Source organism: Dermacentor silvarum, chromosome 5 (assembly GCF_013339745.2).
Source record: "Dermacentor silvarum isolate Dsil-2018 chromosome 5, BIME_Dsil_1.4, whole genome shotgun sequence".
NCBI lineage: Eukaryota > Metazoa > Arthropoda > Arachnida > Ixodida > Ixodidae > Dermacentor > Dermacentor silvarum.
This window is the reverse complement of record NC_051158.1, coordinates 7245243-7272564: the sequence shown is the minus strand read 5'-3', so window position 1 is coordinate 7272564 and position 27322 is coordinate 7245243. Positions and strand designations below refer to the sequence as shown.

The window sequence follows — 27322 nt, the reverse complement described above, 5'->3', positions numbered from 1 at the left end:
TTGAGTCAACAACAACAACGTGCCGTCTCACTGCTTCCGAGAATTACGCCATTGCCACGCGACGACCTGCACTGCCGCATTCTTCGAAAGAAGAAGAAGAAGACGAACAAACAGTGAGCGAACAGGGATAGTGGCCGAGAACGAGTCTGAGCAGGCTGAAATGTCGATAGGGACGCCGGCAAGCACAGACCGAGCATGGCAAGGACCGGAAACAGTTGCCGAGGACGCCGCCGTTGTGAAAACGCTGAAGCAGCGTTCAGCCTTGGTCCGGTTCTTGTTCCCGGCGAGGCCTCGAAATGCCCTCGTTCGAGCTGTCCAGCTGCTCATCGTCATGCAGGTGCTGTACCTGGTCAAAGAAGGCGCCATCGCCATCCAGGCGAGTCGAAGTTCCCCCTCTGTGTTGCTGGGCTACCGGCAGCAGGAAGAGAGGTAAGCGCCGAAACAGCGATCTTCAATTGAGCGCTGGCCTTCTCGATCTGAATTTTAAATTTAGTAAATTCTGGGCTTTAACGGGCCAAAACTACAGTAGTATTACGAGACATGGCGTAGTGGGGGATTTTGGATTAGTTTCGACCAGCTGGGGTTCTTTAACGTGCGCCTCAATCTAAGTACATGGATGTTTTTTTTTTTTTTTTTTTTAATTTCACCTACATCGATACATGGCCAGGATTTCAGATGATGATGAAGACGATTTTCTTGCATCCCCTTTGAAACGTTGCGGCGACAAATAGTCTAAACTGCTTGAGTTACTCAGGTATGATATACATTCTTTTCATTTTAGCATTCTTGTATACGTCTCCTTATTTTTTTTTTTTTTTTTGCTGAACACTTCTTTATCTACCTTGTAACGCTACCTATGCCTGTAACGGATCCGGTCGTATCAATCTCTTCCCTGCTTTTTTTCCCTGCCAATACTCTAAAAATATCTTGCTTATCTAGACTGCTGACAGGTTGATGCATACGTCCACTTTAAATTCAGGCGCTTCTGGAAGGTGTAGCTTATACCTACGGGTATCACTGGGTGAATTCCTTCACATTCCATTAGGATGTGCTGAGTGGTATCTGGATCTTTACTGCAGCATACACATGCCTCATCTAGTTCCGGTACGTTTTTGTCCTTAGGCAACCAGATCGAGACTGAAATGTCAAGGCGCTTCCCTTCGTCTTATCGTACATATTTTCCCTTCTAATTTCTTTCTTCTCATTCTTCTAAATCTCCATGGTTATTTTTGTTTCCAGTCTTTGCATCCAATTCACTGTCTCTGTTCCTTCCACTTTCTTTCTCATCACTCCTGGTTGTCTATTTACACTTTCAATTACCCTCTACTTGGTCGCCAACTTTCTTGACCTTTTCAGGTAGGTACTTCTGCACTTTATCCGCCCATTTATTTTGATTTATGTTCCTGAGTCTTCAAAACTAATTTTGCTCTGCGCTTCTCTGACTTCAAAAGAGGCCCAAACCATGTCACCCTGCACTGCGTCATTTCTGGTTTTATACGTGGGCTCCCAAAGCCAACCGGCCTACCGATCTTTGGATAACTTCCAATCCCAGCAAGATATCCGATTTTAAGCATAGAATGACATTTGCGGACGTTAGCGGTGGCACCATTACTCCTTTCCAGATTCCACGAACCACCTCATACTTATTGTGGTGCCGCAGTGCTCTGTGTTTCATTATTGCTGCATTCCGCTTCCCCTTTATTTTCAGATTATCTTAGCGGGTGCTTGTGTAAGTCTTTCCTTCGTTTATGCATACGCCGAGATATTTATATTGCTTGGCTATGAGTACGACATGCTGTTCAATTGACACCACGTAATTACTCGTCTCTTCATTAAAGATCACAATTCCCGATTTCTGTGTGCTAAACTTGAGGCCTAGATTTGTCTCTGCGTTGCCACAGATATTCGCAAGTGTCTGCAAGTCTCTTGTATGACCCGCTATAGTCCGATGCAAGTCAAGAGAAATGCGGCTTCTCCCCGTCAAAGGACCCCCTTTCAGCCAATGGTGTCGCTGTGTCCGCGACGTCACGTTTCTTTCGCGCCGCGGTCGCGAAAAAAAAAAAGCGTGTTCTTCCGCGCTTACGGACTTTTATCAAAATGGCCACCTCCGCTGTTTGCGTCCATGTTTGCGTCAACCCATCGGCGTCGTCAGTGAGATTGTGCTCTCTCAAGCTGAATTTAGTGCCGTTGTCATATCCCAAGGTGAACTCCGTGAAAATTCTTGTTTGTCTGTTGCTTGCAGTGTTTTTAAAACGCTCGGAAACGACGATCGCTCTGGCATTTCGTCGACAGCGTCACCGCTCGGCGCCGTCGGGAAACCGCCGGCGCAGCAGTTTACTGAAATACTTGCGCCGTTCATCGGCGATTCAAAACGCTGTGTGCTACACGGCTAATTTTGCTGCAAAATGTTGGTAACTTCTCTGAATAAATGCGTTGATGTTCGCAACTAAACACCCGCAAAAAAGAAGAAAAGAACGGAAAAGAAAGAAAGAACATTTGTTTTCTATTGCACTGCCCCAGCGTAGATCGCATTTTCAGCTACACTACCTTTTCTTCTTCAACTCGCTACTCTAATTGACAAATAAGCCCTTTCACCTCTTCTATTGGAATGGGAAGATACAAAATTTGAGCTAAGATTTTATTTTCGCTCAAAATAAAGGCGTCCTTCGGAACAACTTGTGCGTGCGTATGCACTCAGAGAAACGTGGCTCCAACGGCCCTACTCGTAGGTGTAAGGCGGTCGGCCGCGACGTCACGTTGAAGCAGCGACACCATTGGCTGTAAGGGTGTCCTTTGACGGGGAGAAGCCTCATTTCTTTTGACTTGTATCGGACTATAGTATTGACCGTCGCGGATGCGTCGAGGCGAGCGCCATCTGCTGGTGCTGCAAGGAACCCAGCAAGGCACGCGGCGCGCGCTTTCCGCTTTGATTAGTTGGGGTTTCTAGTGATGGAGACGAAGAAATCCCGGGATCCTAGTCACACACAGCTTCGCTGCAAATATCCGAGGACGGCTAAGTACTTCTTGTGAGTTGTTAATGCGAAAGCACTGATGCCAATTGAACTGGGTGTTTATTATGCATAAGGAAGAGACGCTTAATTCTGCAGCCCATCAGGGAGCACGGCGCAGCGTCGTAGGGGAGAGGGGGAGTAGGAGATAAAGATGAAAGAGAAGAGAGATAGTTCAAGGGGCTCGTCCGCACATGGGTAGGCAGCAGAGGCAGCAGGGACCTGCAAGAACGCCGCTGAGCGGTCCTTCGAGTTATGAACTCCTTGCGGGCAAGCGAGTGCGATGAGACGCTTGGTGCGTTTTGATTTGGCCTTACCGAAGCGCAGTTAGAACGCAGGCGAGAGCTTGCGCGAACAAGGAACGCGGCGATAGCATAGGCTTCCGAGAGGAGCGTGACGTGGCGTCGCGGTAATGCCCTCTCCCCTCACGCAACACCCGGCGCCCTATCGTTGCAGCAGGTGTTCCTTTTCGCTTGCTCTGCTCCGTCGAGGCGCGCTAGTGAGGTGGCGTCGCAGCCAATGGGAATTTACCTGCCGCTTCGCTGCTACAGATGAGAGACGCCAGCTTTTTTCGCTCACTGGGACATTTCACGCTTTCGCATAAAAACAGCTCGCCGCAGGCACGATACGAACCCACGCCTTCGTATTACGCGTGCGATGCGTTACCCGTTGAGCTACCGCGGCGCCGTTTTCTCATCCACCTCTTAGGGTATTTATGTCTGTCTACGATCCCAGACAACAGTCCTTGAGTGGTTTCCCCACGGCCGATCAGCGCCATTTCCGATGCACGCGGCAGGCCGCAACATATTTTTTTATCAAGTGGCCCTGCTATAACTAACCCTGGGAGTGTTAGCCAGAGCCACCAATCACGGCCATGGCAGTGGATGTGCAACATCATGTATTATATACAGGGTGTCCAAGCTATCACGCAGCACGATTTAAAAAAAGAGGAACGGCGTTACGCGAAGCCAACCTACTGCGGATTGTTTCCAGTACAGTGGAGTAGCCGCCAGTGTTTTTTTCGTTACTGAGATTTAATTAATAATTGTAATTAATTAACTAACTCGAGAAGTACTGTCTTAATTATCAAAGTGTCAATGAGAAAGTTGTAGAGCGACATGAAAAACTCCTGATACAGCTTTCTGTTGCTCAATACGTGCTACATAAAAGCGTTTTTCTGAGCATGAAAGAAGCCCGCGAATACACGCAAATTAATTCAGTGCCCCGAGCGGCCAGTCGTGCGGAAATTCTGCGTGTATTCGCGGGCTTCTTTCACACTCGGAAAAACACATTTATGTAGCACGTATTGAGCAACAGAAAGCTGTATCGGGAGTTTTTCATGTTGCTCTACAACTTTCTCATTGACACTTTGATAATTAGGACAGTACTTCTCGAGTTAGATAATTAATTACAATTAACTATTTAAATCTCAGTAACGAAAAAATCACTGGCGGCAACTCCACTGTACTGGAAACAATACGCACTAGGTTGGCTTCGCGTAACGCTGTTCCTCATTTTTTAAATCGTGCTTTGTGATAGCTGGGACACTCTGTATATATATATATATATATATATATATATATATATATATATATATATATATATATATATACAGAGTGTTTCAGCGAACACTTTCAAAATTCATTGAAGGTTGCCCGTGGCAGATAGTCCAATTCTAGTTAATGAGCTGGTCTACTCGAAAAGGCGGACATCACTTGCACAAAAAACTGAAATGCATAACCTACTAATCAACAAAAATTCATTAAGTTTCCAACTAATTACCTGATGGCCCATATTGCAATTTACAAATTGTAGCTGTGTAGTTCGCAAGGCCGATCCAGTTGGAATCAATTCTCAGGATGACACCAGTTTCGAGATATTAATTCCCGAACTTTGCGTTGAAATGCATTGGCGTTCCACTTAATTTTTTGCTTCAATGCATAAAGCGACGTTTTGTTAAGAAACTAACACATCGCAGATCGCTTTGAAGATGAGGCTCGCGCGACCGCGCACTTTGTCCACATCGCAGATCGCTTTCAAGATATGGGCGCCCATGCGGCGTACGAAATTGCATGGAGGCTCCCTAGTACGAAGCAGCCTCCAATAATGGTAGGCTAAGTCCCAGTTTGACCTTAGCTGAGCTTGCAAGACAGGTGTACGGAACCAGACGTTTTCTGGGTTTGCACCTGGAGTAGTAGAGCTATCGCTCTAAATCTAGGCGTCACTCAGTTGGCTCAGCTTGGGGTACATCTCTTTAAATGAGAGTCGCTGACATTTTTCTGTCATTTTCCGTAAGTATTACCGATATGATCACCGCGATGGCAGTGATTTTAAAAAGCACAAATGTTGCTTGAACCACCAGACTGGGAATCGAAGAATGTCCTTGCGTTTAGACAGAACACTTAAAGGAGCGATGGTTTCATCCTCAAGTGTCGTTTAAATACTTTTCCGACTTACCAAGGCACTTTGAAGTGATAGCCGCATTCACAAATACAATTTCTCATAGCAGGTATATGTTAGTAGACTTTCTAACTCGGAAGAACTCGAAGGCGGAATATAGAGAATTCGCTATACTAAGAAATGCAAAATGACGCTCGAATTGCTTTCCTGTTAGGCGATCATTCGTAGGCTATCAGCGACAGAAATAGGGAAAGAAAAGATTACATTGTTCAAATATTACCAGTCTGCGATGGCTTAATTACGAACACAAATGCCTCCTCACACTGATAGGTGAAAAAATTTGGAAGAAGCAACCCCGGTTGCTATCCAAGAATGCGTTTATTACGCTTTGGGAGGTGGTTATTAGTAGCACTATGTATGCTGCACTGTGTGTTATGGGTGCCGCTCCCCTTAACCACCGTGCCTTACTCGTACGCGAGAGCAAACCGGTGCCAACCGGTACTTTGAACGTCACATCCTCAAGGACCAATTCGGAGCCCCGTGCACCATCTGCGACCACCTCTGGTCTCAGACGCAGACGCACGGCGTCACAAACGACAGCGTCCCGTTCCCACCGTGCCATAGCGTGGTATCGCTCTGGTTCCTCTTCCCCTTTACTTTCATATTATATTTGTGGGTGCTTGAGAAAGTCTTTCCTTCGTTTATGTATACGCGGAGGTACTTATATTGCTTGACCATGGGTACGACTTGCTGTTCAATTGACGCCACGTAATTACTCGTCTCTTAATTAAAGATAATAATTCCCGATTTCTCTGTGCTAAATTTAAGGCCTAGATTTGTCGCTGCGTTGCCGCACATATTTGCAAGTGTCTGTAAGTTTCTTGCATTGTCCGCTATAATAGCACTATGTCGTCAGGATACGTCAATGCGGGGACCTTGTGTTGCACCGTTTGTCCATTACGCATCTATGACAAATCAAACCCTAATTTCACTGTTCTTCAGCCGTCTTTCTACGCCTTTAACACAAATTAAGCGTGAACAACAATGGAGACAGAGGACATCCTTGCTTCAGTCCTTGGTGAATTTCCTCCACCACGGCATTACATTTTCGGCCTTCCCATGCAATCGGTATTTGGTTGTCTCTGTACATCTCCCTCAGCAGGTCCATGAGAGATGGCGCGATCTGTGCATGTCCCGCACATCCTCATCGAACCAGCGATCTCGAGCTGAGCAGTGCACCTACATAGCCACTGGGATATATCCCGGCAGCCGAGTTCACGAATATGGGGAAGAATGTGATTGTTTGGTTGGTTTACTATATACCCAATCCAAGAACAAAAAATCACGACAATTACCATACTCTCTAATGCTAAATTTGTGCGCAGCTCTATACGCGTTTTCATTTCGCGATATACTGGCTGGCGCAGACAGTATGTCTCGTGCACAACGTTGCACACGGAGCGGAGTGAGGCGCGACTGCCTCGCTGATCTGGGGATCGCGAGAACTCGCGCGTGGGTGACGCGTGGGCGCGATTCGCAGCAGCCGTCGCGGACAGACCTCCCGGACGACGACGGGCTACCCTGGCGCCATCTCGTAGCCATCGTCGCCACACTACGCTTTTCTTCTCACGCATTCGCCGTACCCTCCTCCTCCGCTTTCCTCCTCGCAGCCTTTCATCCCCCGCTGCGCGCCGCGTTCGCTCTTTCATCATTCGCTGGACTCGTCCGCTCGGTTACACCGACGCCGACGCACGCCGCAGGAACGGGCGCCTCATAGCTGCGCTCTAAAAAAGCCCGCTTAACACGAAATGCGAATTGGGTTAAGCCGAATTTCCGCAGCCGCCACTGGCGCCTCCTATATTCGGCTGATTAGGAAGCCGGTATCGGTAGGCCTGGAGGAGGCAACTCTGCTAGCTACACTAGTGGCGAGGTGATGTTTCTGAGGAGATACAATTCGCCACCGTCGACGATAACTTGGAAACCTGTAGGGCTGACACCGTAGCAGCAATATTTGTGGACATTTTTTCTGCAGGGTGACAATTATGATGAGGGTGTTGCGCAGGAACCACAAGGACCATCAGTGTTCACAGATGATGCAGCCATTAACGTCCTGAATACTTCGGATAATTTATTTGTTTCCAAACATGAGGATACTGAAGAAATTTTCGCGCAAACTAGGTGCATTGTCAGAATGTGTGACTACACAGGTTTGCAGAGCGCCAACAAGCAACAGTTGCTCAATTGCTTAATTAACGAGTGTGCATGAAAATATGCACACTTGTACTTGTATCATGCAAATACAGTAAATGTATTTTCGTTAACCTGCCTTCTCTCTTCAATCGCTTTCGTTCATTGATTTGACCCGCCGTGGTTGCTCAATGGCTATGGTGTTGGGCTGCTGAGCACGAGGTCGCGGGATGGAATCCGGCCACAGCGGCCGCATTACGATGGGGGCGAGATGCGAAAACGCCCATGTACTTAGATTTAGGTGCACGTTAAAGAAACCCAGGTGGTCGAAATTATTCCGGAGTCCCCCACTACGGCGTGCCTCATAATCAGATCGTGGTCTTGGCACGTAAAGCCCCATAATTGTTTTTTCATTGATTTGTGTCTGAATATTTGCGTTCATCAGGAATACTAGATATTCACTTTTGTGAATCAATTTAGTTAACACGTACTTCTGACAAGAACACACTGTCGCGGTCTCTTCGGGAGTTCGTTTTACTAGCGTTAGGCATCGTATATGAGTCACATTTTCACAACAAATCAAAATGAAATGCTGGAGATATAGTAGCATACCGATGAGATGCTTCCCCTATGTATATATGATTCTTGCACACTAGTTCACAAAAACCTAACCGGACAAGAGATTTGTGAAAAAAAATGCTGAATGCCCGCTAAGGCTGGGCACATATTTTCCGATTTCGATGCCGTCTATTTTGGCATAATTTAATTTTTGTTGGTAAAAGGTGAATACAGTTGTAACCTAGCCGAGGCAGAAAAAGCGGAGAAGGTGCTCCTGAAGACGAAGAAGTGGGGGGCTTTTTAGGAACAGCAATAAAGAGTGATGGCCGCCTTGCTGGCCTGGTCACTTGTTTTGTTACAACAGTGTATTCTGAAAGAGCGAAACACTGAACGGGTCGCAACCTTCATAAACCTTCACTGCGCCACAATGGCTCAAATACAAGAAAAATAATTTGAAATTTGTGACTTCATACTTATGTACCGGTGCTAAAGTTCGGGCACGAATTAAAGAAAAATGGAGCTTGGACCTTCATATACTGTTCTACTATAATGGACCGATTACCGCGAAATAAAGAAAATGTAATTTTAAAATATTTTTTGCGGTACAAGCTTCTTTAGTGTTATTTTCCTTGTAAGAGATACACAGTGATAAACATAAATTAGAAGCATCGCCCCCATAAGAGAGCAGAAATTTACACTTGCCGTGGAACTCGCGTCCCGTAAGCTTTTGCAACCGACTGTACATTCAGTATGCAATGTGCACTAGGCCCTAGCGTCTGATTAGCGCATTCGTTGTGCCGCACCTGGTGGCTCGATCATGCGCCCTAGCTGCAGAGCAATGAGCGGATCTGCACTCGCCACAACGCTACTACGTATACAAACACGGGCCCCAAATGTTGCGGTTCGTGCTTCTCAATGCTCGCAATCGTACATGTAGGCATCAACTGGCCCAACGTTCGGCGCTTTGGTACCCGAGACAATGGAACCGGACCTCGGTGCAGACAGCTGCGCCTCCTGTCGGCACCGCGCCGCTGTTGTTCTGCACCGTCGGATCGCGGTTACCGCGTGATGCGTTGGTGTACCCTGCTGACGGCCTCTGCTCTTGGATCGCCTACATTCACGCACGGTACAATCCCGGCTCGGAAACCCTCGAACCGACGCCTGAACCTGGTACGCCCTGCTACAAGCGACACCTCTCTCTACCATAGAGTTAGTATACGCGTAGTGCGCGCCGACGGACGCGCCACTGGTGGCGGCCTTGCTAAGTGCCCTCGGGAACGGAGACAGCCGCCCGCTGTAGTTTTATGCATCGTTGCTCGTGCTTCTCTGTTTGATTCACGTTTTACGAGCGATCACCCAGCGGTGCAAAAAGCACCGGCTGCCATGCATGCAGTCCGATTATCGTATTTAATCGAATCACTGAGCACTGTCGCCGAGGTGTGAGGAGTTTTGACACGATAGAGTTAATAAGGGGCCCGTCTCAGAGAAAATCCGGTGTCGGCGCCGGCGCCGTAGCCGGCGTTGGCGTTCCCTGAGCGATAATTGCCGTATCCATTCTACACAGAACTAAAGTTCTTCTACCACTGAAGTTGCTCATACCTTGTCTTATATTCTTGACAAAGTTATTCCTCGGAATTCTGAAAATGGCAGCCCACAAACAAACGTCACGAAACAAAACACCGACAGCGCATGCCTTTTATGTTAAATCTTCCCAGGCTGATATATTAAAAGTGAGAAATAATAATAGAAAATCGGCCCACGCAAGAGGCTGCGTTTCTACCAGAAAGCTCGCATTCGTGCATAGCGTTCGCCGCTAGCGTTTCCCGGTAAACATTACGGTTGCATAAGCTGCAGTTGCCGGGAAGCGTTCGAAGCATTCATGGATCTTTGAATGCTATCGCGTTCCACCCTTAACGAAACCTAAGCGGCCTCAAAATTTGTTCACTTGTCTTGTGCAAGACTATCTCTGAAGGAGAACAGCAGCTCCGAGTAAGCCTCAATATTAAAACAGAAAACTTGTCATGGGCCCGAAAGGAGCGCGAACCTAAAAAGAAAGCCGATACCAGTTTCCCAGAAAAAAAGCTTTGCAGATGAATAAAATTTCGCCCTGGTACGGGTACCTGGGGTCAACGCTTTTTCCTGGCGTCGCTCAACCATATGAGCTTATCGGGTTGCTACAGCAGATGACGTTGCCGAGGACCAATTATTCATCTCGAAACGCCCATCAACATCGTCCTGGAAAATTACGTCTACGGAAAAAAGTTGTCGCAGTTTCACCTGAAAGGCGAAGCATCAATTGCGACAGCAAATTTGTAGAGAGCTATACGGAGTAATGATATTAGCTTTATCAGCTGTATAAACTTGGACATGCAGCAGCACCAGCAACACGCAGAACTATTGTCGACGCCGTCGGCGTTTTGCCCGCGTTCGCTCAAAATGCGTGCGGCGTTGGTGACTGTTGCCGGAGCCTCTGATATAAATAGGCACTTGGTGCCGCAGCTAAACGTCGCCTCCCTTCCCCCCCCCTCCCCCTCCCCACGGCCTCTCGCGCGTCGGAAGAAGGCGCGTTTGCTCTACATATATGGTGATTGTAAAGAAGGAAAGAGACGCTTACTTCTGCAGCCCTTAAGCGAGCACGGCGCAGAACGCGCGTTTGTTCTCCGCCGTGCGTTCACTCCCCGTGAAAGCGCGCGCCCCTCGCGCCCTTTCACTCGCACATACAGCGTTCGATCTATCCCTTCTTTCGCTCCCACTTACCCCTCCCCGTTGGCGCTGAGCCGTGCTCCCTCAAGGGCTGCAGAAGATAGCGCCAACCTTTCCCTTTCCCTCAAGAACCACTTATCTATCGGCGACGATTTCATCTCCATTGGCGTCGTACGGAACCTCACGGCGACGGCGACGCCGACGGCAGAAATCTGCTTTTGAGTGTTCATATAATTGCTATCGCAATAAAATCTATCAGCCGCAAGGTGTTCCGTTCCGTTCCAAACCTTTTTGAATTGCATGTGCGATAACTAGGACTTCCATAACAGACACTTCCAAACTCCGCCATACCGTCAAATTTTGTTGTGTGCCGTAATTATGAAGCAACCTGAGAAAGCGTGGTGACTTTCTGAGCCACTCAGAGAGAAGGTGGCGAATTGAGCGGCGTCTAGCACGGACGGAAGCCAGGGTACTATTCTCTAAACTGCGAAATTCCCCCATCAATATTGACATATTCTGGAATTTACCGGCATTTTGAGCCAATCAGAGAGGCCTTAACAACTATCTGGAACAATCAGAGCTAACGAGATGGCAAATTCTGCAATATGACGGAGCATGCCAACATCCAAAAAAGCGCCCCAAGATAGTGTGTCCACAAATCGCTTGACAACGCCCCCCCCCCCCCCCCCCAAAAAAAAAAAAAAAAAAAAAAACATACTCCCCCAGCGGCCGTGTCCTTCAGACCACTGGAAGCCAATATCGAAGGGGTATACTTTGCGATACTAGAGGTGCCGGAAGCAACCATTGACGTCATGGCTGTAATTATTAAGGCGAAAGCATTATATATGGCTCATGAGGCGGAAAATCCGGCGTAGTCGGCGTTGGCGTGACCACGATGGTCCGAAAAGTCAAGTGAGCCCAAGTGAGAGCAAATTGAGATAGTTGATGGCGTCAATTAAGGCAAAGTTGATTAAGGCAAAATTAATACAGAATGAATTAAGGCGACGTTTATTAAGGCAGGTTTAATCAATACAGGGTTCATTACAGGGCAGTCGAACCCTCGAAATTTGGTGTTAATTAAGGCGAAGTTAATTAAGACACCGTTAATTATGTAGAGTTAAGTCACATGTTTAATTAAGATAGAGTTCCTTCGGTGCTCGAACCGACGACCATTTGTGGGAGTCGAAACCTCGACCTTTGGCGGTCGCAATGCTTTCGCATTCATCCACGCAGGGATAACTAAGTGCCCCTTGAATTATAATTTCTTGTTTTTTTTTTTTTCAATATTCTCCCTCAGAAAGCATACACGCCTGGTTTGAGTTCCGGTCCAAGGTGGGCGTGTACTACCGAACTCGCTTGCTGCCTTCCCTCGAGTGGGCGAACTTTAGCAAGACTCCCGGCGAGAGCTTTAACGCGTCCCATGCGCGCTCGTTGAACCGGACGCTGGTCAACATCGGCATGGCCGGTCTGTCGATGCTAAACGTGCGCGCCGGAGTCAGAGACCTGCGGCCGCTGATCAGGTCGTTGTCCACCTTGGCGGGCGCGAACCCAGGCATGTTCCTGGCCCTCGGCGTCCGCCTGCTGGGGCTCGTGGACAGCACGGCCACCAGACTCGTGCCCGGTGAGTTAATCGCAGCGTGGTCGCCAGACGTTCTGCTTCTGTTGATGTGCTACCACTTTGCTTCTACAGTCTGCGGCGCAACAGTCTGTAGTAGGCCTGACGCGGATGCGAAGATGACACACGCTGTGACGTCACTAGTGCGAAATCCCTTGGATGAAATGAAAGCTCCCGGCGTCGGATTGACGATGATGATGGACCACCATTGAAATGATTTCAAGTGCCGTGGTCGTACGGCTTCCTGAACATTTGCTAAAGTTGCTGCATAATATGAGCTACACATATTTCTATCAAATTTTTACAATAACCAAGCTATTTCAAAGGTAGCCGGAAAAGTAGCTAAGTAACCAAGGGAAATTTTTTTCCCCGCCAACAGCCTCAAAAAGTAGTCAATTTGGCGCAATGTAGCAATTTGATGGAATGTAGCCAAATCTTACAACCCTACCAGAGGAGTCCCCACTCGTTCAAAGGAACGATGTAACCATGCCATGGAGGACGGCTCTTCTCGACAGCCTGCGCAGTGTTACCCTATCAGAAAAAAAAGAAAAGAAACACCCATATACAATAATGCCATATGAACACCATATGAATCCAATATAAAACCCGTATTTTCCTATATGGCATATGAGACACCCCATAAGAAAAAAAAACATAACCCACATGCCCAATACCGTAGAGACTCGTGTAAGGGCCGCACTTTTTTTAACACAATTTTGGTGAGGTGTGGCCCTTACACGGGACCGAACCTTTTCGTGAAAATGGTGCCGGCGCAGCCTTGACTTGGGCACACCCTGGATGTACCATTGCATCAAAGGTCAACGCACAGCCCTCGCCATCTAGTAGCGACATGCGGAAGTACGCAGCGAGCGAAAATTCGCTGATGCGCGCGCGCGGCATCGGGCCACCGAATGCAATTGCTTATCCGTTGAATTTTCTTCAAAATTCTGAGCATCCAAGTTGCAGTGCGGCCCTTACACGAGTCTACACGGTATATGGTTATATTAAGAATAACTTCTTCATGGGCGAGTTGGTGTTGGCCGTTCGACACGATTTTTGTAACACAATAACGAAAAAAAATGAGGACAGGGAAAGAAAAAATCCAGCAAAATGAATGAGCAGCAAATGAGACAGGCGCTGCACTTACAACAGCGTAATGAGAAGCACAGATTGCTACATTTAGTATACTGCGTAAACGCGCAAAAAGAAGGGCAACAAAGAGCAGGAGAAAAAGTTATCGACGGCAAGAACTTGGTAATCTCAATCTCATTTCATGCATTGTATAAGGCAACTGATGTTTAGCTATGAGCACAGAATTAACGTAACCAGCTCTAGAGGGAAATGTCCCCATAGCGTCCATGCAGGGAAATCGGTAACCGCGATGGCGTCTCCTTGTTGCTACTCTGCAGGCGCGCAGGCGCGGACTACGAGACGCGCAATCAACGTGATCCTCAGCCTCCTTGAGTATGGTGGTGCCATCTAATTTAGGAGCCTGCAAACGCATCCTTTCATGCACAGTAAATTTTACATCAAATCAGCAGTTGGATCTTTCAGAAAAGTATACGGAATGAACTTTACACATTGTCGACGTTAAATGCTTGTTTTTGCAACATATGTAGTATATGTTGAGCATTAATAAAATGAGAGGTAGCAACATGGCGGTGCTTTTGCCGGTTGCCACCTATTGCTCTACGGCTATCATTGGTCACGTGGGCCTGTGTTAGGCAAACCTCAATTTCTAATTTGCAAATCGCTAAAAAAAAAAAAGAAAAGAAAGACAGTGCAACAATACACGAGTATCTTAAATCGCTTTTCGCGCTTGAGATGGCTCTAACAATATATGCCACTTGCAGAGGTGCGATATCTATTTTTTGCGGACTTCATTGCTCTTTTTTTTTTATCTGCTGATATTCGCGAATTTTCGTGAAAAAAGACACTCAGGCCTTTAAAAATACATTCTGCTGCTACAATTTACCTTTGTCTCTCAAGTGCCCGTATTTTATTCAAGTCGGTCCGGCGGCTGTTTCATAAAAGCATTCCCGCGTCTTACATGTACTTGAATGTGGAAATCGGAGTTAGCCCCAAGCTACAAATTCAGAACCCTTAAGGATAAGTACTTTTTCGCCAGGGTATGTCGAAGTTATGCACTTCTTTTAGTCCTAGTGGTAAATAGTTCCACACTTTTGCGCAGCTGAAGTCTTGGACGCCCTGTTGACACCCCTGAGCCTCTTCGTGCTTGAGACCCACCTGCCCATACCGGAAAAGAGGTGCGTCACCGCGCCACTGATGCCGCTGTTTCCCTACGCCAGCCAGACTCGTCCCACGCTCACCTTCCGCGGAGTCAAGGCGTTCTTCTCTCAGCCAGTCATGAGGCTCATCCACCCCAACGCCACGGTGAGGAGGAGACACTTTATGCATATATGTCCCTAAAGTTATGTTGCAGTGAGATTTTGCAGAGCGTTAAAACGAAATTATGCATATCCAACGCGAATTCTTGAATTTATGTCAATCGAAACTTTTGTGAAGGGGGTAAAAGATCACCAGCCTTTTTCCTGTCGAGAAAATGGGGGTAAGCGAAGCTTGTCGTGTGTGTATCTGACCTTCGTGGTGATTTTCTTTCCTTCTTTCTCTCTCTCTATCTATCTTTCTCTGTCTCTTTATTTATTCCTTTCTCTCTCTTTCTTTCTCTCTTTATTTCTCTCTTTCTTCCATTCTCTCTCTCTTTCTCTTTGTTTTTTCTCTGACCTTCGTGGTGACTTCCTTTCTTTCGTTCTATTTCTCTCTCTCTATCTATCTATCCTTCTGTCTCTCTATTTCTTTCTTTCTCCCCCTCTCTCTTTCCCTCTCTTTGTTTCTTTCTTTCTCTGACTTTCGTGGCGACTTTCTCTCTCTCTCTTTCTATCTTTCCCTTTTCTTTCTATCTCTCGCTCTCTTTCTCACTCTCTCTCTTTTTTCTGTCTCTATTTCTCTTTCTTTCTTTCTTTCTCTCTCTTCTCTCTTTTTTTACCCTGGTATGTGCCATTGAGCTTGGACCTTTCCTGCACTATCGCCAGGATCGGTCCACTTTTCAACGTGACACCGCCGCCGCCGCCGCCACTTTTTTTCTTGCTTGTGAGCCTATAAAGCTTCGCTTAAAAACTTGGAGACGTATAAGCTTCGCCTTTAACGAAAGCGTTAAAGAGTCCCTGGCTGCTTCTCAAGCTTTCCGGCAACTGCAGCTTATGCAACCGCAATCTTTACCGGGAAACTCTTGCGACCAACGCTAAGCAAGAAGGCGAGCTTCCTGTTTCTTTTCTTTTCTTTACCCCGCATGGCCGGTGCCACCGCTGCCTCGGATGCGCGGAGGCGGGCGCCATCTGGTGGTGCTGCAAGGAACCAAGCGGCGCACGCGGTGTGCGCCACTGTTGTTCGTAGAAACGCGCCGCGCGCCGCGCTGTGATTGGCAGACACTTTTCGTTCACGGTCAACGCCGGCGACGCCATGCTTTCAGGTCCTTAAAGCTATCGCTTTAATAAATGCTTTAAAAAAGTGTTTATCTTCTGCAAGGTATTTCACAGCCTAGCGATTACGTGCCTGTCGTCAAGACGTGGAGACACCCCACGACGCGACCGTCGGATTACGCTGTCTTCGGGTTCGGTCCGCTTCTAATCACGCCGTCTTCAGGATCAGCCTAGTTTACTATTGCCCTATCTCTAGGACCGACCCACCTAACTCGGCAAGATGCCAATCGAGTCAGACGCACCGACCACGGGAAAGAATGCTCAGAAAGTAGGATTTCGGCGAATATTTCTAAATTTCCAATACGACTCCAATAGTTTCAACTATGTTCGATTCGAGAGTTCACTAGTCGAAGTTGTTGGATACAGTCCAACGCCTTTACAACGAACGCCTCTACAGCGAAACAATCTGTATAACGAAGCATTAATTATGTCCCGGCCACATTCATGTCTTTTAGATGTTGTAATAACGCCTCTAAAACGAAGACCATTACAACGAATTTGTCTGTACAGCGGAGGGATTTGTTGGCGTCCCCGATTAATGATTTGTGGCTTTACTACGAACGCCAAGTATCGGTGCCGCCATTGCCCTCCGCAGACGACCGCAAAAGTACACGCTGCGCTAGCAAGCGCTGATGGTGTCAGAAGGAGTCCTGCTGCACTACTCCGGAAATTGCTTAATTCACAGGCTTCTTGTTGAAACGCATCAGCGAGTGCGGCGGCTGAGGAATACATTGCATTTGTTGACGATGTGCTCATGAAGTCGTAACTGACTACTGACGACATCTTGAAATCCATATACGATGAAATCTCGTTGACACGAGTTTCACGGCGACCGGAAAAGAAAACGTGTCATCCGAAAATACTAGTATATAAGAAAGAAATCGTATATAAAGAAGAACGTATTATCCCGAAAATCTATTAGGCAGAATCATATCAACGAGGTTACACTGTATAGGCCGGGAAGCACGCGAATGTACAAAGGCAAAATTGTTTGCGGATCCTCTAAACGAACCGAAACTTTTGACGGCCAGAGAAGCGATAGCTGCGTTCGATGATCCGCAGCTCTGCTTTGCGGAGCTCCTGCGTTTAGGCGCGGAGAAAACTGTCAACGTCGGTGCAATAAGGTTAGCTTCAAATACACATTCTGTAAAACAAAGTGTGTACAAGAAAGTAGCTACTAATCGTACTAGGTCTCTCTTGAATTCGTGTTAAATAGCGGTTTCCTTTGTTGAAAGTGCTGGGGCCTGCTCTATTGTGAACGATATATGGCGTCCGACCTTTACAACGAAGTGTTCTGTACAACGAAGGATTTTGGACGTCCCGAGGACTTCGTTATTACTGCATCCGACTATATTCGCTTCTTTCGAATGTACAACGGATAGCACGACCTATCCCGAAGGAGAGAGCTAGAGCAATGGAAGTGAAGACTACTCTGAATGATTCTGCTGCAGGAGAGCTGCGGTTGCTGTGCAGGGGCACCAGTGCCCGAGTGAACGCACGGAGCAGCTGGCTTCTGCTTAATGAATTCCAACTGTTCAACAAAAATGGCTCGCGTTTAGGTAGCCCACGTATATACGAGATTTCTCCGGTTTAATACTCGGCGAATGGAACCATTTTTGCATCCTTCTAAAACAATGTGCGGTAGCTCGCACTTCTCACTTTAAATGAATACAACAGTGCATATCTCTCTGGCGACGTGCTATTCCTATGCTTCATTAAAGGCAACGCCTTGGTGCTCCAGACAACTGAAAGCAGTTGTTTCTCATTTCTCATCATAAGGTCGTTGCTAACTGAACGTTGTTGAAAATCCGGCGGCCTTCTGAAATACACATTTATTTAAGTACTGCCCACTGAGTTACGCTGGTGCCTTGCGGTGAATTTTGGTAGATAGCTGAGGGGTGAAATGTCTGAAATTCCTGGACATGACATTTACTGTTCCTGTCTATTTCATTCGCCTCTCTTCTTTTGTCTCTGTCACGTCACAGTGCCCAGGCATATCTGTAGGAACTGTTGCTGTGGGGCAGAAACAGCACCCTGGCAGCTACTAGGCGTCTCTCAACTCTATACGCAGCGTTATGAGGAGCCCCTCCACCGTTGTTGCAGTCGTCGCACCTCGGTGGTGCGTAAGATGAGAACAAAGTTTACAGCTCGATCAAGTGGTACCGGCAGTACCGCTCGCACCGCTGCGTGCACCACGGTTGTTGTATGCAACACAGCTGCTCAGGAGGGACGCCATAGTCTTCGTGCGCGCGACGCTCTCGCCAGCAACGGAAGACAGAACGCAGCCATAGCTCTGCCTCAGGGCCGATTGGGCGGAGCGTCAGAGTGCATCCATAATGCACACACTTGGTTTCGTCGTTTCATTGCGATAGAAATTATATGGACACTCCAAGCGGATTTCTGCTGTCGGCGTCGCCGTCACCGTGGTGTTCCGTATAAAGTCCGAGGGCGATAAAATCGTCACGGCGCGCCGTATACCGAAACGTACCACATTTTATTTTCAAAGCCATTAATTAACTTTGCTTACAGGAACCTTCCTGAGAAATTTGACGTCAATCCGAGCAATTTCTTGAGGTGTTTTTTTAAATCTGTGCAGGCAACGGCCGTTTTTGGTACCATCTTTAAATCACGCCGACGCCGACGGAATTTAGCGTAATGGGGCGTACAGTACAACCCGGATATATCGAATTATTGTGTATAACGAACAGCAGTAAAATCCCCTTGAACATTTTTGTGTAGAATTTTTATTTTAATTATATATCCTACATATCGAACTTTTTGGGGATCCCCTTCGGATTCTATATATCCGGTTTCGACTGCTTTCTCATTAATAAAAGGGGATTCTCAGGGGAGAGGTGATGATCTCTCGCTCAGACCCGCTGCGTGTCGCTGCTGGCCGGAGCCGTGCGGTTCCGATGATGATGATGATGATGATGATGATCCCCTAATCCCCTGAGAATCCCATGAGATCCCCTGAGAATCCCCTTTTATTAGGGGATTCTCAGCGGAGAGGTGATGATCTCTCGCTCAGACCCGCTGCGTGTCGCTGCTGGCCGGAGCCGTGCGGTTCCGATGATGATGATGATGATGATGATCCCCTAATCCCCTGAGAATCCCATGAGATCCCCTGAGAATCCCCTTTTATTAGGGGATTCTCAGCGGAGAGGTGATGATCTCTCGCTCAGACCCGCTGCGTGTCGCTGCTGGCCGGAGCCGTGCGGTTCCGTCTGGTTGCCGACGCGCACTCTGACGGCAACGCCTCGACTACCGCCGCGCCGACCAAGCCTCGGCGCTCCTCGTGGTCTCGTCACGTGCACCTGCCGGGTGAGCCGTGCTACTCGTGGTCCGTGGTTCCGGCGCAGCTCATCTGCCGTCAAAGTCACGTGGCGCACATTGCCGACGCGCCCGCCTGGTACGCCAGCTCGGAAAGCAGCTTCTTCGCCTTCGACACGTGGGACACCTTCGTTCGCAAGTGAGCGCGCTGTTGCGAAACGCAACGCTCGGGTCTTCTGCGTGCGCAATAAGTGTTTTGCCGTTCCCTTCTTGCAAGGGCTGCGCTTAGCCCTGTAATTCCCAAACACAGTTCTACATCAAGGAAACTTGGAACAAATTGTTGACATTTATTTCTGACCATGGTGTGTACATGAGTAGAAGAAAAAAACAAGAATCTTTCTTTCAGTTACACCTTAATTACCGTACTAATGAATTAATTAGCAAATGGTTTGTTATCCTGTCCACTGCTGGTAACCTCACTCCAGCATATTAAAAATTCAACTATGGGCTTTGTATTAGGATCCCCCCACTTCAATCAGCATTTTGAGGCATCAAACTCAGCGCAGCATATATGGTACGCTGGGCAGTACAGGGTTAAAGGGACGCTTAAGAGAAATGTTCAATTTATTTAGGTTCATTTTCTTGTAAAATTCAGCAGGCACAATGAACGAAACCACAAAAGAAAGGAACACACGGACCGAAGCTCGGACTTGCACCTAATTTTTTTTATTCTGACGAACACGCAAATAGGTGAAATCGCGAAGAAATAAAAATGCAAAGTGTACAAAACAAGCAACAAGTGCATTTCAGCATGCCCAGAAAAGAAGTGATAAGCATAAGTTAGTATATTCAAGTCAGCTGGTGTTCAGGTCGGGTGGCTCCTGAAATTCGTTGGTCTCGGGTTGTACTCCAGGACTAACGCCTTTCTGGAGCACTCGTTCTGTCCTGTGATCTAACCAGGCGGCTAGCTTCAGTTCGATCGTAGGCTGGTTTCGATCCCTACATCAGGCCAAACATTTTTGTTGTGGCTTTCACTGGAAAGCTTCATTTCTGAGAAACCCGGATGTATTTCTTTTGCAGCTTCAAGCTATAGTCGGGTGGATTGCAATTTTCCCTTAATACACTTGCGGGCCTCTGCAAAACTAATGTGGCGTGTTCTGTGTCCCAGCGCTTCGAGTTCTCGATTAATTCTCCCTATCTCTGCGATCTGTTTGCGTCCTGGTTAGCTCAGTTGGTAGAGCGACCGCTTCGGAAAGACGTTGGTGCCTGGTTGGATCCCCGGACCAGGATGAACTTTTTATCCACTGCGAAGCTATCTTTCTATAAAACCGGTAAAGGGTTTCATTTTCAGCTTCGTGTCACTCTTGTGGGGTTAAAAATTTATTTTTCTTTCAAGGGTACTGCGACCACTTAAATAATCTTCCGATTAGTCCTGATCGACAGGGGGCGAATAAGGAAATCGTAATCCTGCAGCCAATGTTTCGACAAAGGAACTTCTCTTTATTGGGACAACAACGAAAACAAGACGACTTGTCGATGGCGATTGATCATGTTTTTATTTGCATTCACTTCGAAACGAGGCAGCGACAAATAGTTACCGACCCTCCTTGAGCTAATCAGGTTCAACTAAATCTATTGCAGTACATCATTTTGTCTGTCTATACTTTATAGTCTTTTTCTTAGTTAAAATCTCTTTCTCTATAGTGTAAAGTTACCTATGCCTGTAACCACCCCGGCTCAATCTTTTCCCTGTGCTCTTTCCACCAATACTCTAAATGTGTCATGTTCATCTCCACTGCTGACCAGTTAACGCTCCTATAAGCTTTGAACCCCGGCGCATTTGAAAGGTGAACATTCCCCATATTCTTGGCTGGGCAAACGTGCTGAGCCTTGCTGAGGGAATTCCAGTACAGTGCGCTGAGTCGTCTCCGGATTTGTTTCTGCAGTAGACACATTCCTGATCCTGTTTCGAATATTTCCTCCTGCGTTTTTTCTTCCCTGTGCTTAGATAGGAGCTCCAGAGGGGGATGTTTCCAGCCCAACAACAGTTTTTAAGGCTATAGCCTTAGATGGCTCATTGGTCGAACAATGCGATGTCCGGCGTTATGGCACAAGAATTTATGGTGTCACCATGTATTGGTGGCACCATAAATTTACGGTTGCCACACTTATGGTTGCCACAAATAAACCACCACCGCCAACAAAGGTAGAGCTAAGGTACTCGAATCCATGACCTTTGGTGGGAGTCGAACCTAGGACCATTGGTCGGAGTCGAACGCACGCTCTTTGGAGTTACTTAAGGTGAAGTTAATTAAGGCACAGTTAATTAAGATAGGTTTGATTAAGGGGCACTCGAGCCCACGACCTTTGGTGTTAACTTGGGTGAAGTTAATTAAGGCACAGTTAATTAACGCCGAGTTAATTAAGGCACTCGAATCCACGACTTTTTGTGGGAGAAAACTAGTTTAATTGATGTCTCGTGAGCGCGCAGGCTTTCGCCTTCATCCTCTTTAGCATGTTATGCTAAAGTGACTGTCCATTTATTTTTCTCCCGCTCCGCGAGCAGGTCCCGACACGTTCTAACGGAGCACCTCGAATCCGAAATGTCGACGTGCCTGGCGTTGTATTCGGTGGACCTGGAGGCACCGCGGGTATCCTGCCCTCACATCTTGGGCCGACATCGAACGCTGACCTCTTACGCCATGGAAGTGATCCGAGATCTCCGTGGTTCTCAGTTTGGAGGAGCCTCCCTTTTCTGGAACCTCTAATCTTTACTTTTATTTTTTTTATTATTATTATCCTTCTTCGTTTTTTTTTCTGTGCGCGCGGTGGCCTGGACAGTTTGACTCCACCGATCACTCTCCCGGGACGGCGTGATGTCCATTGATTGATTTATTTGCGTCACCCTCAATGTCAGAGAGGCATTATGGAGGTGGAGTGGTAAATAGGTTGTTGAGGTACTTACATTGTATATAGAGGAGAATGTACATGCTGTCTTCTCAGTCGATCATACGATAAAGTGATTTAGGTTTCTTTTATAACATTCGTGTGTCCTGTTATAGTGTTCATAATTTAGAAGTGCCCCTGTCAATGCGTCGAGAAGATGGATCTTGTAACTTCAGTGTTTACTTGTTAGCGATGAGCTCGAAACTGCTAACGGATTGTAAAAGTGTGCAATGTGTCAGTGAAAAAAAAATGTGTCAGTATCGAGCGAAACGCGGCTCCTGGATACTTGTCAAGGCGCTGCATAGCGTTTTGCCCTAAGGATAGTTACTCTCGTGGAAGAAAGAAAATCGATTCAATACGTAGAAACACGTGATCACAAGCTTCGTTAGACTACAGTTCATATAATATTTGGTAACTTGGCAATACAAAGGCTGGAATAACTAACAACATGGGGCAACATAATATTTCACAACCTAAACCAAACTTGGATATATGCTTTTTAATAAGTTGCTTGGTAATAGAGTGTTATCTAGAACAATGAGAAACTAGCAATGGCTGACATGCAGTCGACGTGGCCGATGCGGAAAGGCGCTGTGCGTTACTTAGGCGGTGCTCTAGCAATGGTCACGTGTCAAATTCGAGCGGGTGCTCCTCAGAGTAGCGCTGTTTTTTTGTGTTTCGCGTATATTACAATACAATACAAGTTTATTTCACCTTGTGGTACAGTTTGAACATGTACCTCGGTTCACGTTTAATGTTACTCAATTTGTGCACGAGTCAGTTAATATATAGCCTGTCACCCTGACATCAGCCTTGTTTCTTCTTTCTTCAAAATGTAGGTTAACCGCGAGCGATTTTTTATGTTCTTTATTTCGATTTAGAGACATTGTAATTTCTCCTTTTCCGCGTTCCGCTAGCGTTATATATGGTATATGTGCTGCAACATTATTATTAGCTAATCTGCATGTGTCCGTTTAGTTCTGCTTGTGTTCCGGTTGCTCGCCTACGTTTCAGCACCGAGAATCCTCGCCAGCTTGCTCAAATGTCGTTATATATTTCGTGTTAAAGAGAATTAAAAAATAAACCCGTATATTTAATCTGGTTAAGTTTAGCTTCCCAAGAGAGTCCCGGCGCATATTTTCCTAAGTTTGCCAGAACTCTACCGCACATTTCTCGCACGTAAAATGACGACACTCAGAAACCGCATATTTTACTTCGATGCGCAAGTTAGTCTACAAATGTGGACAAAATTCGCAGACGTCGTGTCGGGATGAGTTGCTTAAAAAGACGAGTGATTCTAAGGTTTGCTCGGGCAGCGTTCACCGTATGTCAACCGCAGTGACCTCGGGAACGGAACAAACCTATGGGGTGCTATGATGCAAAGCTTTTACAAACTTTTAGAGCACAGCTGTTAGGCGCCCGTACCTGCGTTGAGCGTCGGCGTAACCGAGCGAATGAACGAGAATGAAAGACGGCGAGAGCGAAGACAGCGCGAAAAGGAAAGCGGACGAGGATGGTACAGCGGAAGCGTGAGGAGTAAAGCGGAGTAGGGGAGTATGGCGGAATGGTGAAGGTGGAAAGCGGAGTGCCGCGCAAGACTGGTTCTGCGGCGACGATCGCTACAAGAGGGCGCCTAGAGTAGCCGTGCGATGTCTGTTCACCGATGACGACATCGATGAGGCATGCGGCGAGCGCGTCCTTCCTTCCTTCCTCTATGCCATATTATTTTAATTTTGGGGTTTAAGTGCCAAAACCACCATCTGATTATGAGGCAGCCGTAGTGGGGGACTCCGGAATAATTTGGACCACCTGAGGATCTCTATAGTGCACCTAAATCTAAGTAAACGGGTGTTTTCTGCGTTTCGTCCCCATCTAAATGCGACCGCCGTAGCCGGGATTAGATTCCGCGACCTCTTGCTTAGCAACCCAACACCATAACCACTAAGCAACCACGGCGGGTCCTCCATGCCATATATGGAAACAAAGCGCTGCATGAGCGGAGGTCTGTCTGCGGCGGCTGCTGGGAAACGCGCCCACGCGTCTCCCAGGCGCGGTCACTCGCGATCTCCAGATTAGCGAGGCAGTCGCGCCACACTTCGCTCCGTTTGCAACGTGCCGTATGAGACATTGTCCGCGCGCCAGCCAATATATCACGAGCTGCGTCTAAATTTCGCGTTAGGGGCTTTGTAATTGTCGGTGAATTTTTTTCTATTCCATTTTTGGAATCAGCCTTCCACGATTGGTGAAACATTTTTCGGGCCACAATCACTTCGCTTGTCTGTCACGCAACATCACGAAAACCGCGAGAACTTTCCATCTGATATGACGCCTACGTACTTACCATGCATGATTAAACCGAACAAAAGAAAAATAATTTCCAATTCTATGCCCTTTTCGCCATTAGCCCACCGCTATTGGTCCAAATGTTTTCCGGCCGGGCCCACTTCGTCTGTCTCTTTCACGTGACGTCACAAAACCCAGAAAACTCTCACGTCAGAGTGACGTGATGCATATTTTTCAAAAAAATGTTTTTTTTTTTGAATAGCCGGATACTGCACCGCTCTTAAAGGAAGAGAAGATGGTTGGTCACTGATCGATCTGGCACTGGCTGTTTGGAGCTGGCGGGGGGAATGATTCGCGCATAATAAAAATCTTGCGTAGCAGTATAACGTTGTCGAGCCCTTTCGGTCACGGGTACGACATAGCTCTGCCAACTCATATTCGCTGAGGATCCGTTTTAGCGGAATTTTTAGCCATCTCGTTGCTTGCCACCATGATTTTCGTCCAACGCAAGGCAAGCAAGGCGAAGCGAACCAATCGCAGACGCCGGCACCACCCTCCTCATCCGGTTATCTACATTCACTGCACAAGTTCCGCCCCACCAAAACCCTCTCCACTTCAACGTGCTTCTCGCTTCTTGTCAGCCGATTAGATGAGGAAAACTAGTCAAGGTAGGCAATGCTATTCGCTTTGAAAGCAAACGAAAGTGACCTCCCATAAACGAGGCGAGCGTTTGATTGGGCTGTATAAACAAAGCTGCTGGTCACCGCCCGATGCTTACGTAACTCTAACGTCAAGAGATAGAAAACACAAACAAAAACAAATTGGAATAGTTTTACGTGAATGATCATGTATCTATGAATGTCGCGAAGGAACTCTGAAATGATTACGCCCTTCTGTACTGAATGACACAACTCGATCAGAAATGGAACGATTTATTCAGTACCAATATATCAACGTTCACAGACACATTCAGGCAATCATATGTAAAACTAATAGGGCCGCTTAAAGAGATACGGAAGGTCGCTTGCTACCCGTGCAGGCACGTACAGGCCTAGTGGGCATGTAAATTACATTCACGTACATAAAAAATGCAATAAATGTATATTATATTTGTATTCGCATGGTTAACTTCACCACGACTGAATGCATATCGCGGCGCAGCTAAATTTTCTACGAGGGAGGGTCGCGTGATCGTTTGATGACGTGTAATGGTGACGCAACAGCGCTAGTGCCTCAAGGCTCGAACATGAAACAGCGGCGCCATTATTCAGCCAGCGTGTCCGTGATCATGCACGTCAGGGACTGGCTCCGGAAAGTGTGCGTCGCTGGAGGCACGCATACAGCGGAAATGCCCGTCATGGCTTCCGGGTACTCGGCAGGAAACTTGTAGCTGTCGTTCAGCTGCAGATACACTTCCGGTCGCTTGATGGGCCCGTTTAGCACGCTGCTCGTGCCGCCGATGACGTAGATGTTGGTGTCTGCGAGCCAACCAGAATAGAAAACGATGATGACGTAGATGTTGGTGTCTGCGAACCAACTAGAATATAAAACAATGATGACGTAGATGTTGGTGTCTGCGAGCCAATCAGAACCGAAAACTATGATGGCGTAGATGTTGGTGTCTGCGAGCCAATGAGAATAGAAAACAATGATGACGTAGATGTTGGTGTCTGCGAGCCAATCAGAACAGAAAGCAATTATGACGCAGCTATCGGTGCCTGCGAGCCAACCAGAACAGAAAACAATGCAATATAATTTCTCTGTTGCCTTCTTGCATACATATCAGTGTGCCAGACAGCCGATCAGATGTACAGATCATTAAAGAGAGTGTACGAAGCCAATACAAAGCTGGAGAAGTTGGTGTAGGCTTAGTTTAGGAGAAGCACGCAGACAATGAGAATAAAGAACAATGCAATTTTGCAGACGCCTTCATGCATAAATATCAGTCTGCTAGTCAGCCAATCAAATGTAATTATGGATGAATGAAGTGTTTAAAGCGAACACAAAGCTGTACAAGTTGGTGTAGGCTTGCATTGAGAGAAGGAGGCAGACAATCAAAATAGAAAATAGTACAATTTCACAGACGCCTTCCCGCATAAATATCAATCTGCTAGTCAGTTATTCAGATGTAATTGTCAATGAATGAAGTGTTTAAAGCGAACACAAAGCTGAACAAGTTGGCGTAGGCCTACATTTAGGAGAAGCAGGCACACAATCAGAATAGAAAATAATAGAATTTCGTTGCCTTCATGCATATACATATCAGTCTCCTGGTCAGCCGATCAGAGGTAATGGTCAATGAAAAGATTGTGTTAAGGGAATAAAAAGCTGGACAAGTTGGTATTGGCTTACGTTAGGAGAAGCAGGCCGACGCAACACAAACGTGTAATAGCTAGGTCTCGTTCTTCACAATGACTGTGTACTTGGATTTAGTTTCATGTTGAAGCACCTCCAAGGGCAGATCAAAATTAACCCCCGTAGGCCTCCTCTCCAGATTCGCCGACTTTGTTGCCAACTCAATAAATGCATCAGTCAATCAGCCAATTAGTCAATCACACACCTACACTCAATAAATAAGCGAGTGACTGAATTGTCCTTTCACTCAATTCGTCAATAAAGATTCCAAGTCACTCACTCAACCACTCATGAATGAATGACTCAATCAGTCAGGCAGCCAATAAATCACTGTCGATCAGGAATAAATAAATTTATTCACTCATCCACTCAATCAATTAATCAACGATCGCACAATTACTAAATGAATGAATGTACCAAGCAGTCTGCTGAACAATCAATCAATCAATCTACAATAACTCACTCATCCACAAAATAAAAAATGGGTTAATCAA

At 46.9% G+C, this 27322-nt stretch overlaps 2 protein-coding genes across 2 annotated transcripts in view; one reads left to right on the top strand and one right to left on the bottom strand.

Moving 5' to 3' along the window:
- The first annotated feature begins 101 nt into the window (after positions 1–101).
- On the top strand, positions 102–22661 carry LOC119452740 (uncharacterized). The gene is made up of 6 exons (XM_037714693.2): positions 102–429; positions 9091–9323; positions 12154–12477; positions 14663–14865; positions 19157–19443; positions 21811–22661. The coding sequence occupies exons 1-6, from the start codon at positions 161–163 to the stop codon at positions 22010–22012; spliced, it is 1518 nt and encodes a 505-aa protein (XP_037570621.2). The 5' UTR covers positions 102–160; the 3' UTR covers positions 22013–22661.
- A 2772-nt stretch (positions 22662–25433) lies between these two features.
- The window catches only part of LOC119452856 (alpha-scruin), a 38485-nt gene continuing 36596 nt past the window's right edge, over positions 25434–27322 (bottom strand). The window contains exon 16 of the mRNA XM_049667077.1: positions 25434–25951. Coding sequence (XP_049523034.1) covers positions 25737–25951 — 215 coding nt within the window. The 3' untranslated portion in view covers positions 25434–25736. The remainder of the gene's footprint in view (positions 25952–27322) is intronic.

What these genes read in the sequence shown, in the direction of transcription:
- LOC119452740 (XM_037714693.2), top strand. Translation starts at nt 161, where the DNA reads ATGTCGATAGGGACGCCGGCAAGCACAGACCGAGCATGGCAAGGACCG. An exon ending in GGCCACCAGACTCGTGCCCG is followed by an intron (nt 12,478 to 14,662) that starts GTGAGTTAATCG and finishes ACTTTTGCGCAG; the next exon opens with CTGAAGTCTTGGACGCCCTG. An exon ending in TCATCCACCCCAACGCCACG is followed by an intron (nt 14,866 to 19,156) that starts GTGAGGAGGAGA and finishes TCTCTCGCTCAG; the next exon opens with ACCCGCTGCGTGTCGCTGCT.